Genomic DNA, 27307 nt, shown 5'->3' with positions numbered 1-27307 from the left:
ACCCACTAACATTGTGAATATATTTAACATGTTCAATAATCAAGATATATTATTTAAGTGCTATATCTAATAAAGTATGCACACATACTTAAAAAAAAAAACTATCCTGCATTAAGTAAATCTGCTTTTCATACAAGTAATAGTGTCAAGTAATAATAATATATTTTCAAAATACAACATATAGTTTTTTTTATATATTTATTGGACATAAGAAATTCTAAGTTTCATGATTTCTTTGGTTAGTTTGAATGAAATTACATTTCAAACATTGAAACATTTCAGCTAATTTACATGTCCATGCACGTTTGATCAGTATGGCAATGATTCACTTGAAATATGTAAATCTAAAAATGAAAGTTTACCTGTTTGAAAAAAATACATCAATAAAAGTATAATATACAACTGATGTATAAATCGGAAGATCCCCTGTCAAAATATATATATACAAATTATCACTCTCACAATTTTCATACAGTACATACACAAAACAGTCCTGGAAAAAAGAAACACAAATCCCAATGTTTCAAGCTGCCATAGGGATTATTTAGCATTCTTGATAACTAAATAACAGAGATGCCAAATTTAATATCAAACCATTGCGTATAAAATTCAAAATCCAAGAGCACTTTGTATCTTACAACCCAGACCAGAGAATTAAATCTGATAATATTACAATGCTTTATCAAAGTGGGATTTGGGATTGTGGGTAGTGTAGTTCTTGAGTGGGAATTTTCATATTTTACAAAAATGTTGAAATCAAACTGACTACAGAAGCATACAGTATATCATCACCCTCGGAGGAGCTCAAGGCACGACCATATCAATGTTTTATGTTATCAATTTACCTATTAACGAATGCATCTCTAAACAATAGTTGATATTCAACACACAGAATTTGGTTATTTATTGCACCTCAAAATTATATTGCATAGGATGTCAGCTGTTGACCAGCCCCTTTATTGCCCAGCCTAATTTAGAAAAAATTTTACATAACAGAAAAAAAGACAATCATTTTGTTTCAAACTATATACCAACTCAATCTCATGAGAAAATTTAACTATTTTAAGAGGTGGTGATTTTGCATGAATTACTACAACATGATTTGTATGGAACCATGTTTTGTTTTTTACGAAGGACCACCCTTAAACCTACAAGTCAGTGGGTGCAAGCAGATCGTACGGAAACATACAAATGAGATCATATGGATTCATGCGAATTAACCACCAAACGTAAAACAGTTATGAATTGCTATGAGAGTGTTTTGTCTATACTACACATTTCATTTTCCCTATCATGATGAAACCCCAACCAAACAGATAAACGTACCCTCTAGGCCAGGCTTGGGCAACTCAGGTCCTAGAGATCCACCGTCCTGCAGAGTTTTGCTCCAACCCTAATCACACACAACTGAACAAGCTAATCATCATCTTCAGGTCCTACTAGAAAGTTGTAAGCAAAGTGGATCTCACCTCCCTATAACTTTCTAGTAGGACTTAAAGACCTCGATTAGCTTGTTTGGTTGTGTTTGATTAGGGTTGGAGCAAAACTCTACAGAAAAATGGATCTCTAAAGGGCCAGAGTTGCCCATTCACTGCTAAAATTCAGTAACAATTGTTCCCAACCCTGTTCCTAGAGTGTCCTCAACACTGCACGCAAGTAAAGACTCAAGTTACATGCATCCTGTCGCCATTTAAACTGCTCTGTCAGTCATCTTGTCACAGTTCAAATCCTCCATATTCAATTTCCTACTGCATCAGTGAGTAATGTATTAGCATGTTGTGGATCTCTCATGTGGAGAACACTTCTTGTGTTTGCATAACGATGCATTTAAAAAATAATGACCAAACGTATCTTCAAAGTTCATACTGCAGTTGCAGATGAAATATAATAATGAATAAATATATTTTTTGTCAGGTTACATACTGAAATAATCATATAAAACCCTCTAAAATTTCTAAACCTCTCTACTTAACCATTGGACTCGCACACCGCCATGTTTGTAGTTTAACTTTTTTTAGTTTTGCTTGTCTAATTGAATCCTCGCCCAACATGCAATGGGTTGTGGGCGATATTAGCCATTAAGAGTTTACATGGATCTGCACTTCAGACTCTAACCGGAAAAAGTAGACCATCCTTGGAATCCTCATTTCATCATGCTATGATTTGGGACAAATTCATTCTAATTTCAAATACTATTTAGGACGCAAATTTGGATGCAGAACAAGACGTCAGATGAGTGTTTCAGATAAGAGAGACATAAACGTCCAGTGTTGGTGGAAATCCAGGAGCAGGGTTGGGAACAACTGTTCAGTAACATAATACATTTTGTAACTAAATTAGTGTGGCTTTTTTTTTTTACCTTGCTCAGAGACAAATCCTTGTTTCTATTGGAGATTTGTTACTACTGTTTATGTTACAGACAGAAGCTCATTCAGCAGTCCTGGTGCTCGCTGCAGGTCGAGGAGACACCAGCTCTGGAGAGGAACAGCTTACCGCTGGGACAAACACACACCTCAAACATGTCGTACATTCCCTGAGAATCACCTGAAGTCCGGGCTTCTCCCACTGGTAATGTCGGCAGACGAACAGATTCAGCATCTAAGATCAGCTGAAACATACAGAAACCCCAATAATGAGGCATTCAATTAAATAAGGATTAACCCTTCATATTCACTTTGGGTTAAATACAGTTCATTTAAAGGGTTGGGCTAAAGTGGCCACGGACTCAGCATCTCCGGTTGTCATTTCATCATCAGCAGGGAACAGACCAGAAAAAGGTCAGGGAAAGAGATTTGGTGCCTCTTTTAGCACCACAATACAGCGTTCACTTGCATAGTGCATGTTTCTGGATGGCACGCAAGTCTGAAGTAATGAGTTTGGGTAAAAGGGAGCAGAGCCAGTGGTTGTTCTGCAGGCAAAATCAGTGACTTGAGTTTAAAGGAGTAGTTCACTTTCAAAAAACCACACTATCCATGTCTTTCTTTCTTCAGTCGAAAAGAAATTAATGTTTTTGATGAAAAAATTACAGGATATTTCTCCATATAATGGACTTCAATGGACCCCAACCGGTTCAAGGTCCAAATGAGAGTTTCAGTGCAGCTTCAAAGGGCTTTAAACGACACCAGACGATGAATAAGGGTCTTATCTAGCGAAACGATCGCTCATTTCAAAAATACAATAAAAAGTTTAAGTTTTAAAAGCACAAATGCTCGCCTTGCTCTGTTCTGTGATGCACGTTCGTGACTCTCCTGTTCAAACAAATCTTTTTCAGTTTCTTTTTGACTGAAGAAAGAAAGACATGGACATCTTGGATGACATGGGGGTGAGTAAATTATCAGCAAAAGTTTTTTTAAAAGCGAACTACTCCTTTAATGCGAGCGGCAACTGGTAACCAGTGCAATTTTGTGAGGAGAGGAGTGACGTGTGCTCCCTCGGCTTGTTAAAGACCGTCTGGATAGAACAAATTAGCCTTGATCTTTTGACATATCCTGCAAGTTTCATTGTTTCTAATACTGTAGATATCGAAACAACATTATACACAAAATATAACCCATGGTGAACTCGTTCGTTTAAATAAGAGTAGGGAATATTTAAATTTCACTCTTTAAAAACAAGGTTGTTCATTTTTGTGCATGATATGTACATTTATGTCCCATCTCAAGCTAGTCTATTGTCAGCTCAAGCTCATATCTGTCATGTGTCGACAACATAGAATCTGGCCCCTTTTTTGGAAACCTCAGGGTTTCATGAACCTCAAGGATCATATTTCACAGTACTACAAAAATGAATGTCAATACCTCTTTAAATACAACTAATACTGTGCTATCATTAACAACCATTTTAGAAGAAAATAAGGAAGAATAAACACAAGACTTTTGCTAAAGTCTACTGTTTATCCGAAGAAGACGACACAAGTAGTCTCACATGTGTTCAGACTGTGCTCAGATTTGCTAAAACACGAATGTTGCTAAATAACAACAATACAAAGTCCTCAAATTCTTTCAAAACCAAATTATATGAGTTACGCTAGATCAGGCAAAGGTGAGTAGCTCCATCCCTCATTAAACACACATGAAAAATCTAACATTCTGGATTCCTTGAAAATCACAGACAGGTGTGCTTACCAGTCCTGCAGTTGAGTGTAGCAGAATGTCAAAATGTGCCGTCACGTCGGCGTTTCCAGCCAAGGCTTTGACGTGAACGCCTTTTGGGGCATCCATGCTGAGAGAGCGTGTTGGAGACTCCAGTCTTAAATGACAGGGGAATGCATTGAGTTACAATGCATTGTTTAGACACAAGATGGCCACAAAATACTCTCAAATTCATACATGGAAACGGAAGGAAACTGCATTATATTTAGGCCTATTTGGGAAAGTCATTTTTGGAGAAAACCCCCCCCCCAAGAATTAAGCTTTTGTTGACAACCAGATGCCTTCGTGACTCTTAGACTTCAAAGATCACAGCTGGTTAATGCCCTGTTGGAAACTTCTATAAAAGTTATACTCAGTACCATTACTTTTAATAGGCTGACATTTGTAAGCAATAATGTTTTTAAAGGGGGTTGAGATACAAAAATATCACAGCATATGCAAAGACAAAATTGGAGCAAATTATAAAAACCTAAGTTAAAGTAAGCTAGTTAGTTTTAGTTTATAAGCTAAATAAGTTTAACGACCAAAATCCTTTATTTTTTACAGTAATGGCAATGAGTATGGGAAGAAATGATGTTATGAATTATGTAGTCTATGCTTACTTTAGCTCTTTGTTGAGGACTGCTTTGACCAGAGGAGTCCTAACCGAATGCTCAAAGAAAGCACCTTCTGGACCTGTCCAAACACAAGAAAACTTACAATCAGACAAAGAAAGTCTACAGATCACTCAGTAACAGATGTGACATTTCATTACAGCAAATAATCACATCATTGCAATTATTAAAGGGATAGTTCACCCAAAAATGAAAATAGGCTCTATGCACGAACCCTGCTGACGTGTGTCCGAAAAAATCTCAGTCAGCTTCTTTACTTCAAAGTAAAGTGTATAGCGGCAAAACTTTAATAAAATCCGTTTTCTCAGAAATGGAGACAACGATTTTAGAAACGCTGATTCGCTAGTTGGATTTCGTACGATATGCGAGAATACTAACCTTCAAAGTTGTTGATGTAGCTCGAAATATATAATTTAAATAACTTCTCGGTTTTACTCTTCTGTGACAGCTAACTGGCTCACAGTGTTGTTAACATCATTCACGGACGTTTTTATAAACAGCAAGTGTAATTTGACACTATCTCCACCTTACGCAAAACCGGCTTCTGACGCAGCACCGGATGTAACTGGGCGTGCTGAGACAAACCCATAGAGGCTATTCTGTCAGTATTTACTCACCCTCATGTTGTTCCAACCCCGTAAGACTTTCGTTCATCTTCAGAACACAAATTAAGATATTTTTGATGAACTCTGAGAGCTGGATCACTCCTCCACACTAGTCCATAGGCTTCTAAGGGATTGAAACTTGCCGGCCCGAAAAGTTATTAAAGACATCGTTAAAATAGTCCAAGTGACTACAGTGACTCAATCTTAACTTTATCAAGTGACAAGAACACTTTTTGAGCGCAAAAACAAACATAAATAACAACTTTATTTCAAATATTCATGTCCTTCTCTTTGGGCCTCTAGTCGGTTAAACTAGTGTAATTGCGTAGAGCTACGTCACACGTAGGCTCACTATTATAGACCGACACTGGTCATGTGTGTGATGCGTGTGACGTACAACAACAGATCATACGCTGTTAAACTAGTAACCTGACTCGAGACCCAGAGAGAAGGAAATGAATAGTTGAAATAATGTCGTTCTTTTTGTTTGTTTTGCACACAAAAAGTATTCTCTTGATAAATTTAGGATTGAGCCACTGTAGTCACTTGGACTATTTTAACGATTTGCCTTATTTGCCTTATACTATTTTAACGATTTTGCCTTATTTGCCTATTTAACTAATTTGTGTTCCCTTAGATGAACAAAGGTCTTAAGGGGTTGGAACAGCATGAGGGTGAGTAAATACAGACAGAATTTTAATTTTTGGGTGAACCAACCCTTTAACATAATACAGATTATGAAATTGGACCTGAAATGTCCGGATCATTATTTCAGCATAATATATATATATATATATATATATATATATATATTGTACCATTACTTTTCTGCATTGGGAAATTTTTTCAATAAAATCCAATCCAATTATTTTTCAGTCAAAATCAGCATATATTTAAGATGTGGAACAAATACTACATTCATGCGTAAGCAATGTACAATTGAAATAATAATAACATCTTTTTTTTCAAATCATAGTAATGAGACTTGACATGGAAATTTGCTACATGTGTCATAAAAATGTCAATAATAGAAAATAACAAAAAAAAAAGTCCTGACACAGCGTTCATTCTTAAAATAAAATATAATTTCTTCTTTTGACTCCGGGGTGAAATAAGATTTAAAGAATGGTCTTGGCAAGATTTAAGAAATTCACCTAAGCATAACCAAAATCGAAATAGCTAGAGGCTAGTTTGGATGAAGTATTAATATTTAATCTAGTGTGTAAACCCATTGTGAATCATGAAATAGTGGATGTGTGTTGTTAAGGCCAGAGCTGTTGTTTGCGAAATCTCAGTTTTAACCACTGTGTTAAAGCGACTGTTTCATACGTTAAATACTAACTTAGCTCTTCAAACATTTTAATGAATATGTGCAGTAACATAAAGTGCAACAGTACTTTTTTATCATTATAACAATACTATTAATACACACACGCAGATTATCTTTTTTTTGTTTTTTATTGTACATTATGCATGTCTAGTTTCAGACTCACCTGTTACACGGAGCTTTCCTTTTCCCACAACAGCTCCATTTCTATCTGCATAAAACACATTTTCATCATGGTTTGAACTGATGTTGAAGTGTTGGCCAAAGCCCTCAGCCTGACTGGGACCTGCAAACAGAATAAAGGAGAGAATGTAGACAAACATCACACTTTCTACCAAAAGAAAGACATTTAGTTTCATTAAATGTCTAATTTCACTCTGAAATATGTCACATTATTAAATTATAATGGCTTGTTTCATGTTGTGGCTGTCCTATTAGACATGAGGCATGTTCTGTGTGACCCACATTAAACAAAATCATGAACTCAACTAATAAATATATATCATGCATATACCCAGACAGCAACATAGTGTCGGCCCAGATCCGGCCCACATCCACCGGATGTTGGCCTACACTATGTTGCTGTCTGGCTATGATGTATAACCAATAATACATTTTTTATGTCTCATACCTACGGACACACTTCCTGTGACGTCACCATTGGCATTGCGGGCATTGAGCATCACATTCTCAGAGGAGTGCACCAGAAGAGATGAATCCTGTTATGAAGAGAAGAATGAGCAAAATGGGTGACTAAATCTCACTCACTATCTATCTATCTATCTATCTATCTATCTATCTATCTATCTATCTATCTATCTATCTATCTATCTATCTATCTATCTATCTATCTATCTATCGTTACCTCTCTGGAGTGGATTTCCTGGGCATAAAGAGGAAACAGAAAGTCTGATTCTCCCTCCAGTCTCAGCCCATCTGCATTGACTTGCAGGTATCCCATGCCTTCCTGAAACAGTCAATAACACAAAGAGCTCTCAACATTCGTGTGACTTCATGCAACATCACCACTGAACATGCTCATCGAAATATTTAGGAATCCAAATATGGATTAATATTTCTATTAAAGTCAATCAAATATGTGATCTAAAGTGCTTTGAGTAAAGTCATCTTACTGTATTGAACCACATAACTCGCAGGATCCAGATCGTAAGGGCAAAGTTCACCACCAGGATGATCAGGAGAAGCAGAACAAACAGATAGAGGCAGCGTTTCCTCCAGCCGTAGATGCCGATCATGTAGATGTACTCTGAGACTGAAGCCAGGGTCCCAGAGTCATCTGTGGTGGTGACGTACTGCTCACGCACCATCTGACAATCAACATTAGTGTTTAACTCATTAGTCAAGACTCACTCTAATCGAATAATACCTCATGCAACTCTATCAAAACTTAAAACAATTCATAAAAGTATGCGTGAAATATTTACAACCTGGACTAACATACTTTGTTATTAAAAATTGACACACCATAATTTTTGTTCTGGATGTATTTCAAACATAATATGATTATGATTTTTCAAATATTAATAAGCATTGAGGCAGTTTTGTTACAAAACTTTTTCATTCGCTTAATACTAGGTGTAAATGAGGTCTTTGCCAAGTATGCTTTAAAAGACTTGATATACTAAGAACACTCATAATACTTATGAAAGGGGCAAACGCAATTTTCAACATAAGTGTGCCTTCTAAATAAAATAAAACTTTCAGCATAATTACTCCACATTACTCTAATATGCTGATTTGCTGCTGAAGAAACATTTATATCAATGTTAAAAACAGTTTTAGGAAACTTTCAGGATTCTTTGTTGAATAGAAAGTTTAAAAGAACAAGAATATTTTGCAACATTATAAACGTATTTACTACTACCTTTTAAATGTAATGCAGCAGTTTTTTGTTTTGTTTTTTCAAAAAACGAAAATCTTATTCTTAAAACCATATTGGCATACATAACATACTTGTAACCAGCATAGCATCAGCCTCACATTTATTTGATAAAATGTAAATCTCGTTATTCTATATGCTGTTTTCTGTCAAAAAAGTGATCTTTGAGATTTTGTCAGAAGTAAGTGTAGCGCAGCATTTACTTTAAATCAGATGAAGGAAAAACTAAAACAGCCTTCATGTCTCCCCATGGCAATTCATCCAAACATTCCTTGAGTTTGGTTTTGCATGATCCAATTTCTTTCTACTCCCATTACCAGCCAGAAATTAAACATTTATATATGATATCAATGGTTGCAGAGGATCATTAAAGTCCTGTAAGAAAGTAAACATCTTGACTCCACAAGTTGCTCACAGACAGCCTCTCTCGGTCTCTCCCTCAGGACTTTTTTCCATGATCCCACCCTACTGATGCTCTTTCACTGTTTCCAGCCTCATCTAAGTTGCCAAGAGGAGAAACTCTGCCTTTCCAAACCACCGGAGTCTGACTTTGTTTTAAACCGAGATTCCAAGATCCTCGTGGTGTCAAAGCCGGACCTGATCAAATATGGTGCGAATCCAGTAAGATTGAGCAGGCGTGGTATTGCGCTGTGTCTGTGTGGAGTTCTGCTGGAGGATAAACAGTTATGAGGTGGGAAAACCAGTTCTCTGAGGAGCCCAGATAAGAGCTTGCGGAGAGAGGCTGTGGGCAAACATAACAAGCTGTATGAAGTTCTCCCCACTCAGTCTAATCTTGCAGTCTGCATAACTCCAGCGCGCCGTAATGCCTCGGCCCTCTAAAAATAGGTCCCAGGACTGTGCTCTCGTTTTAAAAGGGGAAAAACAGCCAAAGTGTTGGAAATAATGATTAGAGCGCAAACATTATGACTGAGAAAGTCTAAATAAGTCTTAATTTAATAGGCTGATGTTATGATTTAGACCACATGACAAACAAGGGATAAAGATACAATGCTGTGCAAAAGTAAGTGCACCCCATTAAAAAGTATTTTTTAAACATGTGTGGCCATTTTGATAAAGACATGGATAACATTAATGAGTAAAGATGGTATAATGTAACACAGAATGGCCATTGTTTTGACAAAATACTGTTAAATTGAGTATATAAACAGGTTTAATTTTGTCATTTCATTCATTTCTCTAACAATTCCACATATTCTGGCCATTCAAACATTATTAGTGTTGAGAAACAAGAAATATATTTTAAAAGATCAAGTCATGAGTCAAACTTGATTGAAAGAAAAAGAGTCGAATTTAAAGCGTGACTTACCCTTGCTGTTTTAGTGTGACCGGACACACTCCTCTGCAGGCTCAAATCTGCTTGTGTTGCGCAGCAGTGCTGGAGTCCTCCGATCCGTCTGTCTGTCAAACCCTCAACAGCTGCCTTCCATAAATCTGATTCTGGATCAGTCTCAGTGCGGACACCCTCCCCAAACCTCCTTTCAGGATCTCACATATCCTTCAGAGGTCTCTCTGCACCTCGCGTTACGCACATGCGAGACTTTACTGAACACTTGATAGTGGATTCATAAGTGTTAGCGAAACTTAAACAACAGTAGCTGGTTGTGTTGTTTCTCAGGGAGAGCGAGAGGGGGAGGGAGGAAGGGTAGAGTGCGCGGGAAGAAGGAAAATATGACTGTCGAGAGATCTTTTTCTGCACTTGTTTGACTTTTATGCATGTGAGTCATTTTGTAAGCACGAGCTCTGGAGAGGAAACTAAAGTTAGAGGATTCGCTCATTGATCTGCCTGTCTGTTGGACAGTGAGTCTTGCTCAATAAAGGAGTATTAATAGATGTGTGAGTCTCTCTGCCAGCTGCAGCAGGGCTTCTGGCTTGTTTTATGTTGTATCTCTAACATAACTGGTATAAAACAAACGGTATCGATTTCCTAAATTTTAAAGGTTTGAGAAATGCTGTAGTCAGAGAACCGGCTTCCCTCAGCCAGCAAAGACAATGACGGGTTTCATCTCGCTTTTATTTACCATGCAGAGCTGTTTGTGGCAAACAGAATGTATAATAAAGACCTGACTAAAGTAGTAGTTCACTTTAAAAAAAAAAAACTTTTGCTGATAATTTACTCACCCCCATGTCATCCAAGATGTCCATGTCTTTCTTCAGTTGAAAAGAAATTAAGGTTTTTGATGAAAACATTCAAGGATTTTCTCCACATAATGGACTTAATTGGAAACCAAACGGTTCAAGGTCCAAATGAGAGTTTCAGTGCAGATTCAAATAAGGGCTTTAAACGATTCCAGACGATGAATAAGGGTCTTATCTAGCAAAACAAGTGTTGGAAATGCTCTATAGAAGGGAAATATCCGAATAGACTAAAAGTAAATGCATATATGTAAATGCATTTACTTGTATATAGATTTTCACATAAATGTATAACAAGTAGAAAATTAAAAAAAAATTGAAAATACAACACAGAAAAAAAATGTCTCCATATAATTCCATAACTGAGCATCTAAAGTTTAAGCTAGCCTAAACCCTTTTTGAGTTGAAAGTATACCAAGAGCACAACCCTGACTTTTTAAAGTGTGAAAACAAATGTCTGTTCAATTAGACATTGACAATAGCTAATTTTACTTAAGCAAATTAACATTTTTATACCTTAAAACCGAGTTTTATCATATAAAATAGGATAAATTCAGGTTGATTGGGACACTTTTTACCATCATCTCAATGGCAAAAAGTGTCACAACCAACCTGAATTTACCCTAAGCGTAGAACCTAACCTGAATTGGGTCAATAAAAGCAGGGAAGTAAAAAATAAAATAAATAAAAGCTCTGAAAAGGAGGCAATTTTCAGACAGGCTAGCATTAGCGAGCTAGCTTTAAAAGCACAAGATCCCACCCTCCCTTCAGAGTGTCTCAAACACCAGAGGCCTCTTTCAAAACGCATAAACGCACACAGCAGGGAGCAAACAAAAGCGTCACGATATACTGCTCATGTCTCAAAGCAGCGAACATTGCTGTTATAATCAACATAAAAACTTAAAGAGCACTGACCTGTATCACCTGCAGATTCATTTCATAAGATGGCGACCGAGACCGGAAGTAGGGTAATCTTTTTTCCGGTGAAAGCGTTTATCGCTAGCAGCCTAGCACAGTTGCAGTCGGTGTACAAACACTTTTATAATGTTTATGTCAACCCAAAGAAGAAACAGAGTAATTTATCACTTCACAGCTTTCCGTGTTTTCATGGAATAACTGGGGAGAAGTTAAATCACGTCAGACAAAGACGACAACAATACGACTAGCAGCTAGCTACATCGACATTAATTCTCAAAATGGACTGTGAACAGCTTGTTGTTTTCTCTCAATCATTCATATATCTGACAAAAGTAAGAATAGCAGATGTTTTCAGTTTTGTTGATAGTTTTCAGGGAGCTGTGAAAACATCGAAATTGGACAAAGGTTACAAATTCTTGACGTTTGCTTACATAAAGTTCCATTCATAATGCCATGACACTTGATAACTTCTCACATTCAACGTAAATATATTGAAAAACAATAAATAAATAGATTGAAATGATGTCTGATTATAGGCTATGAGTGAAATTTAGTGGCTTTTGTTAAAAAAAAAAAAAAAAAGTTAAAGAACTTTTGTTAGGAATGTTCTGTTCGTCACCGTTTCCCACGAAAGTTTGCATTGCCAGAGGGCGCGTGGGAGCTATGAAAAAAAGAATTCAAACTGCATGCAGATTTTGTTAAATCTTTAATATGTGCTCAATGAAACGTTAAAAATAACAAATTAAAGACTGATAACTGAATAAAAAAATGAAATGGGCACAACATATATATTTTTAATTAAATCTTGAATAGGACTCATCAGAAACAACCGTGATTAGTCCATCCTGAAAGCGCGGAGGAAAGTAACAGGTACTATGTGACAGCGCTATCTCTTTAACCTTCTTCAGTAGCTGTTTGGGTAATCATTTACACCGTAATAAGAATGATACTGATACTCGAATATTAAATTAAATACATTAAAATAAGACACTTATTAAAGGAAAGATGCTGGAAATGAAATATAAGCCCTGGTTAATCAGAGCGTTCGGTGGGTATGGTTTTATGGGAAATGTAGTTTCAAAAATCAAACTATAAACACATTAATTCAATCGTTTACAAAAAAAAAATACTGCATGATAATACTATTGTTATATTTAAAATATAATTTGTGTATGCGGTCTTGCATTGTCTGCCTGTTTATTATTTTTAAATTGTTCGACTTTATTTCCTCATTCCACAAACAAAGTCACATGACTGCCCCTTTGACAGGAAGAAAATGGCGATCTTCAGTGTATATGTTGTCAATAAGGCTGGTGGACTCATCTACCAATACGATAATTATGTACCTCGAACTGAAGTCGAAAAAACGTTCAGCTTTCCTCTTGATTTAGTTTTAAAGATTCATGATGAGAAGGTAATTGTGTCATTCGGACAGCGGGACGGGATCAGAGGTGCGTGTTTTTATGTGTCTGCAAACCATCCCATGAATTAATACATATTTGTAGGTCAGTTAACCTTCGTTTATTGTGAATTATATGAATTGTTTTCTTTTGTGCAGTCGGTCATGCGCTTCTTTCCATTAACGGAGTGGATGTGAATGGCAAGTACACGGCTGAAGGAAAGGAGATCCAGGAATATCTGAAAGATCCTGCTAACTATCCGGTGTCCATCAAATTCGGCCGACAGAGACTCTCATCCAATGAGAAGCTCATGCTGGCTTCAATGTTTCACTCGTGAGTAGATTTCCTTAATAGATATTTCACTACATTATTATTGTGATGTCTTCTCAAACCTATATGACTTACTTTCTTCATTGAAACACAAAAGCCATCCGCATAATATCAGAAATATTTACTATTATTATCAATGTTGAAAAGAGTTAATATTTCTGTGGGAACTGATTATAACTTTATAATCAGTTCATTATAATTTTTAAAAGAAACTAAGCTACTGACTTTAAATTTGTGATCAGTAGTGCAATATAGGCTAGATAAAACATAGTCAGAAGCATACTAAACCATACATTTTTTCATCAATATGCTGTTATGTATTTTGAAACTGACTTGTTTTTATTCGATGTGCCTTTTCCTGTCTTTTCTAAGGCTGTTTGCCATTGGATCACAGTTGTCGCCTGAAGTTGGCAGCTCTGGTATTGAAATGCTGGAGACGGATATGTTTAAACTGCACTGCTTTCAAACACTCACAGGTCTATGTTTTCTCTTGTTGAAATGACAAAATGATATGAAAGGTGCAGTAAGTGATTTCTGAGAAACACTGTTGATATTTGAAATCAACCCAAACTCTCTGTCCTACCCAGTTTCAACAGCGTTTCTCAGAAATCACTTCCTGCTCCTTTAAGACATAGAATGATGTGTTAATTTGGTGGCAAACAAAACCAGTGATTCTGACAGGACTTGTTTATGTGTTTTTGCAGGCATAAAATTCATTGTATTGGCAGACCCTCGGCAGTCTGGCATCGATGCCCTCCTAAGAAAGATTTACGAAATCTACTCAGACTTTGCACTGAAGAATCCTTTCTACTCTTTAGAGATGCCTATCAGGTGTTTTTTATTATTACAAACATTATGGATTTTTTTTTTTAGCTTTGCAGGCAGTTTAATTTGATGCTGGTATTTGATGCAACAAGGTTGTGTTGTGTATAACAAAAACAAATGCATGATTTCTTTCAGATGTGAGCTTTTTGACCAAAACCTAAAGATGGCTCTGGAAATAGCAGAGAAAGCTGGGACATTTGGACCCGGATCCTGAACTGGACTTGCATTGAGTGTGTTCATCCACCTGACAGGACCTCTAGAAGTTCTGGAGTCAAACCGGTCAACAGAAATGGCTTAAGGATTTCCATCCTTTCAAGCGTTTTTCCTCAAGCTCGGTTTAAGACCACTGTAACTGTCTCGTTTATGTTCTTTTTTGAAATGAAGTCCCACATTCACAGTGAGACATAACCTTTGTAAATAATGTACATGGACAGTTTAAGTTTGTAATGTGATCAACAACATGCTCAATACGTTTCATCAAAAAATGTTTATTGGTGTCTATCCAAATGAAACGAAATTTACTTGTAATTTGCGTTCTGTCAACAGAATAAAAAAGTGTACTGTATCATCCGTTCAGTCCAAATTTTAAAAGAAGGTCAAACAATAATATCATGAATATTTAAATCTTTTATTTATATAAACTCATTTCATTGTGCATTGAACAGTCACGTGATATAACTTACAGTTAGGTCACGTATTTCATCATACACATTACATGATTTTGTAATACTAAAGATACAGAGGTAGGACCAGTTAAAGTTCTGAAACGGATGAAAAGTACAAGAAATAAATGTTATTCTATCAGATTTAATGGCAGTCATTTACAACCACTAAAGAATTGGCTTTAACATGCCTTATAAAACGATTAATTAGTGAGTTCTGTAATGCAAGTAAAATGATGAACAATGTAAAATACTGTTATCCGTTTTCAAAATGAACAGAATAAATAACAATGTGCTTCTGAAAGGGACACATGGTATCCTATTTTGTACATTGGTAAAAATATAATGTAATATCTTGGGAATAGATATCCACATTGAATTCATCCATTGTTCATAAACACACAAGTTAAATCCTAGACATTTTCAGAAATTGTGTCCTTTATACCGTATCTAAAAATACTCGGTTTAGTCATCCTTCTTAGGTAAGCTTCCCATCTTTGTGCGAATATTTCGGAGCAGGAAGTATCCAACTGTGGTGACCGTACAGGCTACTTCTGCTACCCAGAATGCTGTGTTCCAGCTATAGTGTTTAGCAATGGTGCCAAATGGCAACCCTGACAGGAAACCGCCAACTGCGGGCAAAACAAACACAAAAGCACGTTAGTATTCTTTGAAATAGACAACTGGCTATGTAAATGTAACGACTTTTGGAACGCTAATTTGGATTGGATACTTGTTATAAAATGTAAAATTTCGATTAATCTTATCAATTGCTCTAACGTGACTTTGAACCATTCGAAGCGCAAGAAGACCTGCAAACTGTTTTCTATGCTCTACATATTCAAAGCGTGCTCATCTGTGTGTTTTTTTGCACTTGAACAGACAAATACAGACAAAATTAAGTCAAAATATCCTCGTAAACGCAGTGTCTTAACCCTCAAACTGTATCCTGTAATTGTGGACAAATGTGGGCACAGAGGACTCAGGTGTGATACTAATTTTTATTTATTATAAATGTTATATCACTGTCTTCGATAAAGTTTTGTCTATCCGTTTCTGGTGTTTTTTTATTTTGGGGGTATTTTTGAATTTATTTACTTCAAAAAGTACCATATTTTCTATGTAAATTATGCTTATTTTTATGTTTTATGTTTGATTTTTTTAACTACATTAAAATATCATTCCAATAAGTTCTTAGAGCTAAAAGGCTCTAAATTACAGTTTTTCCCATTCATTTTTATGGGTGCCCATTTTTGACCCAAATACAAGATTAAGGAGTTTTTTTCACCCACTTAACATTGTAGAATTGAGTCAAAAGAAATATGTGTGTGCTCAGGAGGCAAACTTAGGAAAAGTAGCCAAGTCTTGTACTGCTCAGATCACGGGAAGTATTTTTTAAAAATAAATCAAAACTATTTTGCCCACATTTGTCCAGAATACGGTTTTAGGGGTAAGTGTATGTAAACAGTTGACAAAAAAACGCATGTGTAACAGTATTGGATCCGTGCAGCTCTTAAAGTGACGCAGCCTAAAATTGTGCGATTGCTGATTTGTTTATTTTGTTTACTTGTCTTTAGTAATGCTTGGCATTTATATTTGTTAGGCTAGTTGTTTTTGCTACGGTATTTTTAAACCATAGGCAAAAGTTCCTTGTAAAGCAGATTTTTAAATTAGGAATCGATGAAAATCGTTATCAATAAGCAGAATCAGAATCGTTAAAATTCAAACGATACCCAATCCTAATAAAATACATACTCTAGAAAACACAGAATAAAAGTCCTAACACTGATGTTCCTACTGCTTATTTTATTCTACAAGTAGCTGACAGATAAAACCATACTTGTAGAATACATTTTCCAGGAAAAGCATTAGTGTGGACAAAGGACTTTGAATAAAATGGAGAAAAATGTTCACCGTTTGCCATCAGGGCAACGATGGCATGAGAGGTTCCACAGTAGTTCGATGGAGCGCTTTCATTGGCTAGAACTCCAAACAAGGCAATCGGTCCATAGGAGGAAAAGCCAAAAGCAGCACCCAACAAAAGAATCCAGACCTGTGTGTAAAATCATAATAAAACCAGTACATTACAGACATGATAATTGCAATTTTCTTTCTAGGTTAAATGCAGTTTGGGTAGGTTTGTCTTTTTTTTTTTTTTTTTTTTTTTGCTAATTGCTAGTCATTGGAAGTTGGTACTAGGGGGAGGGACATTCTCTACTAGAAGCATTTGATTGGACAAAATTATTTGTAGTACAGGATGAGTCATCGATATTATCCGTCAGTTTTGTGTAAAGAGCTTACATTTGAGCTGTGTGCTGTAACAGTAGTCCGGAAGAGGTACATGGAGACACACATCCCAGCCATCATGGAGAGCAAGAGCCCATGGCGAGGGTTTCCATACAGGCGCAATCCATGCTGCAAATACAAGAGAGAGAAAAATCCACCTCTTTAGATACACTACTGAGGTCAGTAAGAAGAAATTAAGCAAGAACACGTTAAATTGATCAATAGTGACAGTAAATATACAATGTTACAAAAGATTTCTTTTCAAATAAATGCTGTTCTTTTGAACTATTCATCAAAAAACCATGGGGGAAAAATGATATTGTGGTCGTACTTTATGGCTCATTGTTTGTCATTCATGGTTTTTGGATTTCATTTAAATAGACATTGGTAGTATAAACTCACCTTTGAAACGGCCCTGTCTGACAGGAATCCTGCAGCTAAACTACCCAGCAGTCCTCCCATCTCCAGGGCACTCATAAAGGAACTGCCTGTGAAAATCAGCACCAATACACACTTAAGTCTCCATAACCCAAAAGTCTCATCGCACACTTAGCTAGCTATTTCTAAAAGAGAAATAATATAAAATTGTATTATGACAGTCTCTATCAAAACATACTTTTTAACTTATAGAAGTGAAAATGTCTTCATAGTACAAAAAGCTGCACCTATCTATGGACACTTGTTTCTGCAACAGAATAAAAAAATTAAAATGGTAATTACAACTTTTTAATCTCACGATTCAGACTTTATTTTTCACAATTGCGAGTTTTTATCTTGCTATTTTGATTTCCCCCCCTCGTAATTCAAACGTTTTTCCTCGTAATTGTGGGTTTATATCTCACAAGTCGTACTTTTCCCCTCATAAATCTGTTTACATCTCACAATTCAAAGTTTTTCCTCGTAATTCTGGGTTTATATCTCGCAATTCTTACTTTTTCCCTCATAAATTTGTTTACATCTCACATTTCAAACGTTTTTCCTTATAATTTTGGGTTTATATCTCGGCAATTCTTACCTTTTCCCTCATAAATCTGTTTACATCTCACAATTCAAACGTTTTTCCTCGTAATTCTGGGTTTATATCTCGCAATTCTTACTTTTTCCCTCATAAATCAGTTTACATCTCACATTTCAAACGTTTTTCCTTATAAGTTTGGGTTTATATCTCGCAATTCTTACTTTTCCCCTTAATAAATCTGTTTACATCTCACAATTCAAACCTTTTTTCCTCCTAATTCTGGGTTTATATCTCGCAATTCTTACTTTTTCCCTCATAAATCTGTTTACATCTCACAATTCAAACGGTTTTCCACATAATTCTGAGTTTATATCTTGCAATTCTTACTTTTTCCCTCATAAATCTGTTTACATCCTGCAATTCAAATGTAATTCTGAGTTTATATATCACAATTGTTTTTTGTTTCACAAAACAAAAAAAATAAAAAAAGGAACAATTTTTCATCTCACAATTAGAAGTTTTTCTTGCATTTGCAATTCAGACTTTTTTATCTTAGAATCGCAGTTTACATCGTGCAATTGTGCGATATAAACTCAGAATTGCAGTATAAAAAGTCACAATTACCTTTATTATTTTTTTTTCCATTGAGGAAACAAGCTTCCACACCTATTAGGCCCTCATCAGGGCACATTTGAAGCCTAACACCAAAGCCTAAATACTTTGGACCACACACAGTACCCATTAGTGCTGACTGGCCCATGTCCTGGATGAGGAAAAGTTGTCCCCAGTCAGTGTAAGCAGTCTTCACCCCAAACACCACCAGATAGCCCAACGATAACACCCACAGATACGGAGAAAAGATGAACTCTTTGAAGGTGCTTTCATTTTTGCTGGAACCTGAAATCAAAAGGTATAGAGCCCAGATGGATCAAATGTTATTAGAGGAGAGACAGAAAAGTCCATTGGTTCAACACGAGTGACCTTCGACAGAAAAAAAACATAAATTAACACACAGACACAGTAAAACACACCCCTTTGTACTCTGTTTTGGTCCAATAGTTCATTCTTTAAAGAACTAGTGAGTGAAACCTTTGATCTAATGCAGACTTCCACAACATCATAGAACAGCAATGACCTATATAAGCAGAACCAGTTATAGCAAAGACAACAGAGTATGGGAAATTTATATAACATAAAGCAGCGTTCCCATCTCCTTATAATTCCTTAATGTAACCTATTTCCTACTGATATAAAATACACATGCATGAGGATTGTGAAGTCTTCATACCTCCTTTGCCTTTCTTTGCACCAGCTTCAATATTAGGCAGTCCGACTTCACTGGGCTCATTTCGGATAATGAGCAGACAGAAGAAGGACATGACCACACAGGTCAGGCCGGAGATGGACAGCGTGGACCTCCAGCTGTAGCTTTGGGCCATCAGTGTGGCAATTATAGGCCCCAAACCACCAGCCAAATTCATACTACAGGACAGCACTGCCCACCAGGTCCCAAACTGAGATGGCTCAAACCACTATTGAAACAAATGAATTCATCTCATATGTAGTACTGAATCTGAAATATATGGGTATTATATAAAGTATACAGCAGTTTAAATATATATACATTGTACAATAAGTTTCCATTTGTTGAAGGGATAGTTAATTTAACAGGTTAATTTACTTTAGGCCAACCAAGATGTAGGTGTCATTATGCGACAGGAAGCTCACGCTCCAGACTGTCATGAACCCGTTTGCCGAGGATGTGAATTACCGGTAGCAAAATTTTTTTATTTAGCTTACTCGACCCGGAGTTCTGACGATTTATGCCGCCTTGTCGAAAAATGCTACCGTAGTGCGAATCGATCACAGAAAATGTTGATTGATATTATATGAAATACAATTATAATACAATTCTAAGTTACGAGTAGCTACTGTATACTGTAGACTACTGTTTTTATTTTTAAAACGTTGTGAAAAGTAAAAATTATCATCAAATATTAATCTTGTCAAAGCACATCTTTCCTTAATAACTAAAACTTTCAGTCATTCTTGTTCAGCTGGCTTACCGTACAAATATTCATATGGTAGTTAGCATTTTTTTAAAGGGAAATTACATTATAACACATGAAAATTGACCTGAGTCAATTGAGTCTGCGCAAAATTGAGTCTGCGCATGCGCATAACCAGTAAGTAGCAAATCTCGATGGGTAGCATTCGCGGCGGGCGATATTTTTTTTCCCAGGATGGTAGGGGAAGACTCATTAATATTCATTAGGGAACTCATTCCTGATTGGTCTTAACCCCAGTGACGGTTAGGTTTAGGGGCGGGGTTAGGGGTAGGTCGTCAGTCCTCAGTGACGGTTAGGTTTAGGGGCGGGGTTAGGGGTAGGTCGTCAGTCCTCAGTGACGGTTAGGTTTAGGGGCGGGGTTAGGGGTAGGTCGTCAGTCCTCAGTGACGGTTAGGTTTAGGGGCGGGGTTAGGGGTAGGTCGTCAGTCCTCAGTGACGGTTCAGGTTTAGGGGCGGGGTTAGAGGTAGCTCGTCAGTCCTCAGTGACGGTCATAGACATATACACTAGACCTCACCTTGGGGCTCTAAGCATGCGTCAAAACCGCCGCCATCTTGGAACAGGGGCCTTGTCATAGGAAGTAGCTAGGTAACGCTGCTATCTTTGCCTTTACGTCAAATTCATTGATGGTGGCGGACTTTTGTGCAGTGTATGATGTTCAGTGTATGATGTTCACGGATGTTCACGGATTTTGAAAAAAAAAAAAAAAAATTTCTTTCTGGAATCAATGATAAATACATGTCTGACCGTTGGAACAAACCAAAAAAACAAGAAAAATCGCATTCATGATGATTTATGGTGATTTTATTTCCGTTAGACCTGTGTCTACTACATTGACGCTGATGCATTAAAGTGGAGGGGCTCCCCTGTTTCAAGATGGCGGCTCTATTGACGCATTCGTTCCAATGAACTGCCGTAGCCAAGGTGACGTCAAGTGTATGAGTGACGGTTAGGTTTAGGGGCGGGGTTAGAGGTAGGTCATCAGACCAATCAGGGATGAGCTCCTTAATGAATATTGATGAGTCTTCCCCTACCATCCTGGGAAAAAAAATATCGCCACCGGCGGCACCATTATAACCGACCCCATTAATGAGGTTAACATACTCCGATTATTGGCCTACGTCCTGTTATATACATAATGCACAGAAGAACAATCGTTTCACTCTATAAGACCTCAATGTATAGTCAGAGGCCATGTATTCGTTTTAATTTGCCTGTATCTGTTTTAACATCCATAGACGTTAAAAGATCTTCATGGAACCATCGATGGCAATAAAGATCCTGAGTATATGTATTTTCATGTACAATGCAAGTCTATAACGTTATACTGCAGGAACGGACCCATACCTTGCGTAGTACTTTTGCACACGGTGGCCATCCTAGACCTTGACCCAGTCCATTCAGAAACCACAGGCCTGAGAACACCACCACCGAGGAGGACTGAGAGAAAACCACGTTGATGCCGCCAACCATAAACAGCCCAATAGAGAAAAGCCATCGAGCGCTCATCTGATCGGACAGCACTCCGCTTATGAACTTGCTAATGGCGTAGGCCAGCGACTGACTGCTAGTGATAAGACCTGCAGTGCACAAAGAAACATTGATTAGACTTCTGAAGGAAGTGATTACAATTCAGAACATATGGGTTTGCAAAGATTGGGCAAAAGAGAAATTCCAAATGCGTTATCACTCTTCATTGGCTTATGAACTGTAAATTCAGTGATAAGAGCAATTCAATCAATGTGCTGATAAAGTAGATCCGGGCCAACACACCAAAGCAGATTCAGTGATTTTAACATTATTGTTTGTGGTCGATCTCATGAAATGTTGTCAGCAAAGGGATTTATTTGGCGTTCAGAAAATAACACCGGTTCAGCTTAATCAGCCCACATGTATGAAATTAATGATAATCGAATATGATATAACAGGCCAAATTTGTGTATAAATGTTTGTAAATGATATTCTGTTTATATAATCATGACATTTAAAGAAAAAAAATGAAACTAAACATGCATTTCAGTTGCATTTTCTAGACAGTTAGACATCATACAGCTTTTTTTTTTCCTTTTTTAACAGGGTGGAACTTAGATATGTGAATATGTGAATCTGTAAATATATTACCTGATACTTTCTGATATTTAATTCATTTTTTTGATGACATTTCAGTTGGGTAATGTTAAGTAACAGGGTGGAATGTGTATGAGTGGGAATAAACAATTATGTTGATAAAACATCAAAAAGATCACAACTAAAAAGCAGCATTGACATATGAGATGTTTCTCAAATTAAGATGTCACATCAGGGGAATCAATGTCACAGTGTGTAAGTTTAATATTTTACACCTGCATTTCATACACACTAACAGGGTGGAAAGGACTATCATAAAATGTTTTGGGTTTTCTTAAGATTTTTACATGTTTTTGAAAGAAGTCTCTTATGCTCATAATGCTGCATTTTACAGTAAAAAACAATAATATTGTGAAGTATTATTATAATTTAATTAGTAATTAATTCCTATGATGCAAAGCTGAATTTTCAGCATAATTACAGACAGTCAGATTCAGACATACAGAATTTTCTGCTCAAGAAAAACATTTATTAATAGTTTTATTATTATTAACAGCTGTGCTGCTTTTATAATATTTATCTGTTCATGACATCAAAAGATGACAGTCTCAAACATCTTCTCTATTAGGTAATACATTATCAATCACTGGAAATGTACTGTTTATTCAAATATGTGTATTACGTTCTGTTGACATTCAGCTAAATCTGAATAATAATCCTTTTGGGAGCTTTTTTTTTCATTCAAGATGATTTGGGCACTGAATATCACTGTCTTAGTGCCTTCCGTCCATTGTTTATCATACTCATTTACTGTAATTCCAATGAATGCATGTGTAATAGGTTATAAACATGAGTGGGCACATGACAGAGAGGTAAGACAAAGTACAAGCGACTAGTTGCACATGCTCACCCAGATCATCCTTATCCAGCGGGATCTCCTGCATTACAGAGGGCATCACGAAGGAAAATGTCTTCCGGTTGAAGTAATACAGCGTGTAGCCCACAAACATGGCCAGGAATATAGTAGCTCGGTAGTAGCCATATCCGCTCTTCGCCATGGTTGGCACAACTTTAAAAAATGATAAGTAAGGGTCTTCTTCAGCTCGACACAGTTACCAGGAGCATCTGAGGGCTATGAACTCACGAGTGTGGATCCGTGGAACATGAAGAGCTGGTGAGGTCCGGGGAAAGAGCTGTAATCAATGGCAGGGTTAATGGTCAACCTGGCAGAGATCTTTGGAGTGTTCTCCGGCAAACAACTGTGTCATGGGCCGAAATCAAACGTACTCTACTGAACTGAAACGTTACCTTTGCAGCAGGTCTGCTGTTGTCTGTAGCCAATGTTTTTCTACTATTTCTACTTTGTTGTTGTCTTAAACTTGTTGTGAAGAGGGTGTTTTTGAAGATCCCCTAATCTGAGGAGTTTAATGATTGACGTGGGGGTCTGTATGTATGTGACAGTTTATAGGTTTGACTATTGGCAACGTGTGTTGTGTAAGATTGCACTATGGTTGTGAATGCTCTTTAGGGGTCGAGCACCAAATGTTCACCACCAACAACACAAAGTTGTCTAATTATAATTATATTTTTTTCCTGCTGAATTAAATGTATTCCTTGCTTTAAATCTGAGTAGATTTTACAGCCTTTTCAACACTTCCCTGGTGAGAAAAAAAAAGTAAAACCAGCCAAACCCAGAGAGCAACATTGCGCGTGTACCAGATGTGGGCCGAACTATGTTGCAGTCTGAGAAGTTGCCTGGTCCAAGCCCAGTTAAAACTGGTTTAGCAGACTGGTTTTACCCTCTTCTTTAGATGATCAGGAAGGTTTTAGCTTGTCAGGCTAATCCAGCTAAAAAAGCTAAAATCCAGCTAATCCAGCTAACACCAGGTCAGACCGCTAATAATAGGTGTGGTCACATTAGCAACATTTCGGTTCAATAGAGTGCCGGAGTGACGACGTCACTTTGTAGGACAACTCAGAAGCTAGCGGCGCATGGGTTCCGATCGAAAAGCTATGTATTTTCCCCATCAAAAAATAAGATCTGTGTTCAACAAAGAGTTGTGACCCTTACATGTTTTGTCTATCAAGATAATATTTACAAGTTAATCCAAAATTTATACATTTTAAAGCGTATATAAAGTTAAGTTTTTAAAAAGCACAAGCAGACACAATAAAGTTTAAAAAAACACAAGCAGGTTATAACTGTTTGTTCTATGTCATCGATCAAAACGTGAAAATATTTAAAGTCTTTGTTCACTACAGACCTTATTTCATGCGATTTAACAAAAACCCATTCAAAAATCCCATAGACTTTAGAGCGAGGGAACCGGAAGTGCTAAAACTCACTTCCGCGTTTTGGCCAACAGAGTGACGTCGTAACTTCGGCACTCTATTTCGCGCAGTATATGTAGTGATGCACAGGTCACAGAAGTCGCTTTCAAACGCATTCTGTTGATTAATGCAGCGAATTTGCATTATTGACTGAATTTTAAACACTTACGCCACATTCACACCATTCGCAAAGCGTCCCACCCCCTACATTATAAATAGACACTGAAACTAAAATCTTTTTAGTTTTAGACTCTTTAAAATGTTCTACTTGGTGAATGGCACATAGTGCATTATATTGTGATATTTCAGCTGCATCTTAAATTTGCATACTGTACAATAGCAACTACATTTGATTTGAAAATTGATTTGTGACCTACCTATGGGATCAGTTGAATCACTTCACTGCCTTTCACAACTCCTCACCCGTGGTCTCATGGGAAAGTAAAGTGTCCATCAAATGCAAACTTCAAAATATCACGCAAGTAGTAGGTCATCCAGTTACTTTTCACCTACTGTTTTCTGAATTTGATGTGTAGTATGTCACTAAGCACATTCAGATTCAGGGAATGTGAATGCACCAAAATTGTCTGTACGACATTTTGAATTTTGACATTTAATGTCATATTTTACCATATCAACACATAACCTAGCAACATGTGCTGAGGGTATCTGGTCAAACTAAACTAACAAAATAATCAAATTGCAATAACACTCTCTGTCCGTATTTATAATAATTAAAACATTTTAGCCAACCATTTTTTCCAAATTTGTATTTTAATACAAACCTCTGGGTTTTGCTTTGTTTTTAGTTTTTTCGGGGGTTTTTTGGAACCCCCCCTTATTTAAAGGGATAGTTCACTTTGAAATTAATTTTTGAGATGTTTTAGCTTACCTCAAGGGCATCCAAGATGTAGGGTGTCTTTGTTTCCACAGTATTTTCAATTTTGATATTTTTAGGTCAAACTGGTCTTGTCTGTAAGTCATATAATGCAGGTTTATGGGGTTCACCTCAAAGAGCATGCACAGAGAAGTCCAAATTAAACATGATTTAATAACTCGTAAATGTAAGTACACATTGATGGCCTAAGACACGAAACGAACAGTATTTATATTGTTTTTACCTCTTGTAATCACAGTCACATCCAAGTACTCTGAGGGCGAGGGCGCTTCTGTCTGTGCTCGTTGCATTGATACACGTTGCATTGATACACATTGATACCTGCTCGTTTCGTGTCTTATAGGCCATCAATGTGTACTTACATTTACGAGTCATTAAATCATGTTTAATTTGGACTTCTCTGTGCATGCTCTTTGAGGTGGACCCCATTAACCTCGATTATATGACTGACAGACAAGAACGGTTTGACCTAAAAATATCAAAATTGAAAATACTGTGGGGGAAAAAGACACCAACATCTTGGATGCCCTTGAGGTAAGCTGAAACATATCAAAAATTCATTTCAAAGTGAACTATCCCTTTAAAATCCTGACAATATCTCTTTTTTTTTTTTGACAACAGCACCACGTATCGGTCAAACTTTATAAGCAATGCGAAAGCAAAGGGACTGTATGTCTATTTAAATGTAACATATATATACTACTTATGGCCAAAATGCTGCTTGCAGAAATGCGTTGTGTTTAACATAACATATACAGACGTGACTGTAATACAACATACGGGTATTTTTCGTCCTACCAATAGTTAAAAGTTGGGACATGCTGCTGCTCAGTGCCCCGTGAGCTGGTGTGAGACTGCAGCTCGCAAACGTGGCAACACAATCAGTACAAAAATCATCCACTAGCTAACCGGCAAGTAACAACAATGTCGTTTCTGTGAGTTGAGAGGTTAGTAGAAGGGTAACGGTGAAAAAAAATCTGATAACTGATAATCATGAAAATAATAACATGCCTACTTCCGTGAACCAGAGGTTGCCTTTCGGATGTCTGTTCCAGGAAGCAAACACTTTTCATTAACCCTTTATCCACGACCAAACCATGTCGATCCGACACACGGTCCTTAAATCTCCATGTTTTTTTTTCTTATAGATTAGTGGATTTCGTCTAAATGCTGTAAATTCCTGAAATACTGGTCAAACTAGCCTAATTCAGCCCATTGCTTCCACCTATTGGACGAGTAGAGTAACAACTCAAATTAAGGGTTATACAATCATATTGTTCAAATGTTCTGCAGTGTTTTTTTATTACATGAATTGTGGATTTACACAAACTGTTTACTGCTGGGCAACGAGGGATAAATGCAGTTATTGAAATTACAATTGCAGAATTATGCATTTGTTTTTACAAGCTACATAGTGTAATTTAATGATAGTACATTAAATGATCAGTGATATGAAATTGTAAAAAAAATGTGATGTACACTACCAAAAAGAATGAAATAAAAGAAATAAATACTTTTTAACAGCTAGAATGCATTCAATTAATCAAAAGTGACCGTTCATGATGTTACAAAAGATTTTGGTAACAGTTCATTTTGATGGTCCACATTTTGATGTAACTTTGCAACTACATGACAACTTATTCACATTAGAGTGTTAGTAGACTTTCTGTTTAATGTCTGCTAACACTTTATTTTGAGTTCTAAAAGTAACTTTGCAACTACGTCAACTTATTCTCCTAACCATAAACTAACAGTCTACTACACTAAGTTAATGATGAGAAGAGCTAGTTGACCTGTAGTTGCAAAGTTACTTT

General features: G+C 36.7%; 3 protein-coding genes across 4 annotated transcripts; 1 reads left to right on the top strand and 2 right to left on the bottom strand.

Moving 5' to 3' along the window:
• Positions 1-565: 565 nt before the first annotated feature.
• sgcg (sarcoglycan, gamma) lies at positions 566-10411 on the bottom strand. Its single transcript, XM_039670655.2, has 8 exons — positions 9925-10411; positions 7831-8025; positions 7563-7664; positions 7329-7416; positions 6864-6983; positions 4754-4826; positions 4125-4248; positions 566-2608 (listed from the first exon to the last, which is right to left on the bottom strand). Exons 2-8 carry the CDS (start codon positions 8023-8025, stop codon positions 2432-2434), a joined length of 879 nt encoding a protein of 292 aa, XP_039526589.1. The 5' UTR covers positions 9925-10411; the 3' UTR covers positions 566-2431.
• A 2503-nt stretch (positions 10412-12914) lies between these two features.
• trappc4 (trafficking protein particle complex subunit 4) lies at positions 12915-14789 on the top strand. The gene is made up of 5 exons (XM_039670787.2): positions 12915-13120; positions 13228-13402; positions 13772-13875; positions 14104-14230; positions 14360-14789. Exons 1-5 carry the CDS (start codon positions 12946-12948, stop codon positions 14436-14438), a joined length of 660 nt encoding a protein of 219 aa, XP_039526721.1. The 5' UTR covers positions 12915-12945; the 3' UTR covers positions 14439-14789.
• A 44-nt stretch (positions 14790-14833) lies between these two features.
• Positions 14834-26700, bottom strand: slc37a4a (solute carrier family 37 member 4a). 2 transcript variants are annotated; one of them, XM_089121420.1, is made up of 10 exons: positions 26509-26700; positions 23409-23435; positions 23175-23333; positions 21545-21777; positions 19419-19662; positions 18869-19027; positions 17575-17660; positions 17188-17301; positions 16801-16939; positions 14834-15518 (listed from the first exon to the last, which is right to left on the bottom strand). In XM_089121420.1, the coding sequence occupies exons 1-10, from the start codon at positions 26564-26566 to the stop codon at positions 15352-15354; spliced, it is 1386 nt and encodes a 461-aa protein (XP_088977546.1). In that variant the 5' UTR covers positions 26567-26700; the 3' UTR covers positions 14834-15351. The 2 variants fall into 2 exon arrangements, with proteins under 2 accessions (XP_088977546.1, XP_039526719.1); XM_039670785.2 differs by lacking the exon at positions 26509-26700 and adding an exon at positions 23573-23827 and having other exon boundaries at positions 23175-23457.
• Positions 26701-27307: the final 607 nt, after the last annotated feature.

This window comes from Pimephales promelas, chromosome 16 (assembly GCF_988280905.1).
Source record: "Pimephales promelas chromosome 16, fPimPro1.hap1.1, whole genome shotgun sequence".
Taxonomy (NCBI): Eukaryota; Metazoa; Chordata; class Actinopteri; order Cypriniformes; family Leuciscidae; genus Pimephales; species Pimephales promelas.
The sequence above is the reverse complement of the archived record's forward strand: the minus strand, read 5'-3'. Positions and strand labels throughout refer to the sequence as shown.

Bases quoted from the DNA above. Each gene is read 5' to 3' on its own strand.
- sgcg (XM_039670655.2), bottom strand. From the start codon at position 8,025: ATGGTGCGTGAGCAGTACGTCACCACCACAGATGACTCTGGGACCCTG. The intron at 7,665-7,830 runs GTAAGATGACTT...TGACTGTTTCAG, and splicing joins GAGTTATGTGGTTCAATACA to GAAGGCATGGGATACCTGCA. The intron at 7,417-7,562 runs GTAACGATAGAT...TCTTCATAACAG, and splicing joins AGGAAATCCACTCCAGAGAG to GATTCATCTCTTCTGGTGCA.
- trappc4 (XM_039670787.2), top strand. From the start codon at position 12,946: ATGGCGATCTTCAGTGTATATGTTGTCAATAAGGCTGGTGGACTCATC. The intron at 13,403-13,771 runs GTGAGTAGATTT...GTCTTTTCTAAG, and splicing joins CTGGCTTCAATGTTTCACTC to GCTGTTTGCCATTGGATCAC. The intron at 13,876-14,103 runs GTCTATGTTTTC...GTGTTTTTGCAG, and splicing joins CTGCTTTCAAACACTCACAG to GCATAAAATTCATTGTATTG.
- slc37a4a (XM_089121420.1), bottom strand. From the start codon at position 26,566: ATGAAAAGTGTTTGCTTCCTGGAACAGACATCCGAAAGGCAACCTCTG. The intron at 23,334-23,408 runs GTGAGTTCATAG...CATTTTTTAAAG, and splicing joins TGTTCCACGGATCCACACTC to TTGTGCCAACCATGGCGAAG. The intron at 19,663-21,544 runs GTATGGGTCCGT...TTGTTTCAATAG, and splicing joins GTGCAAAAGTACTACGCAAG to TGGTTTGAGCCATCTCAGTT.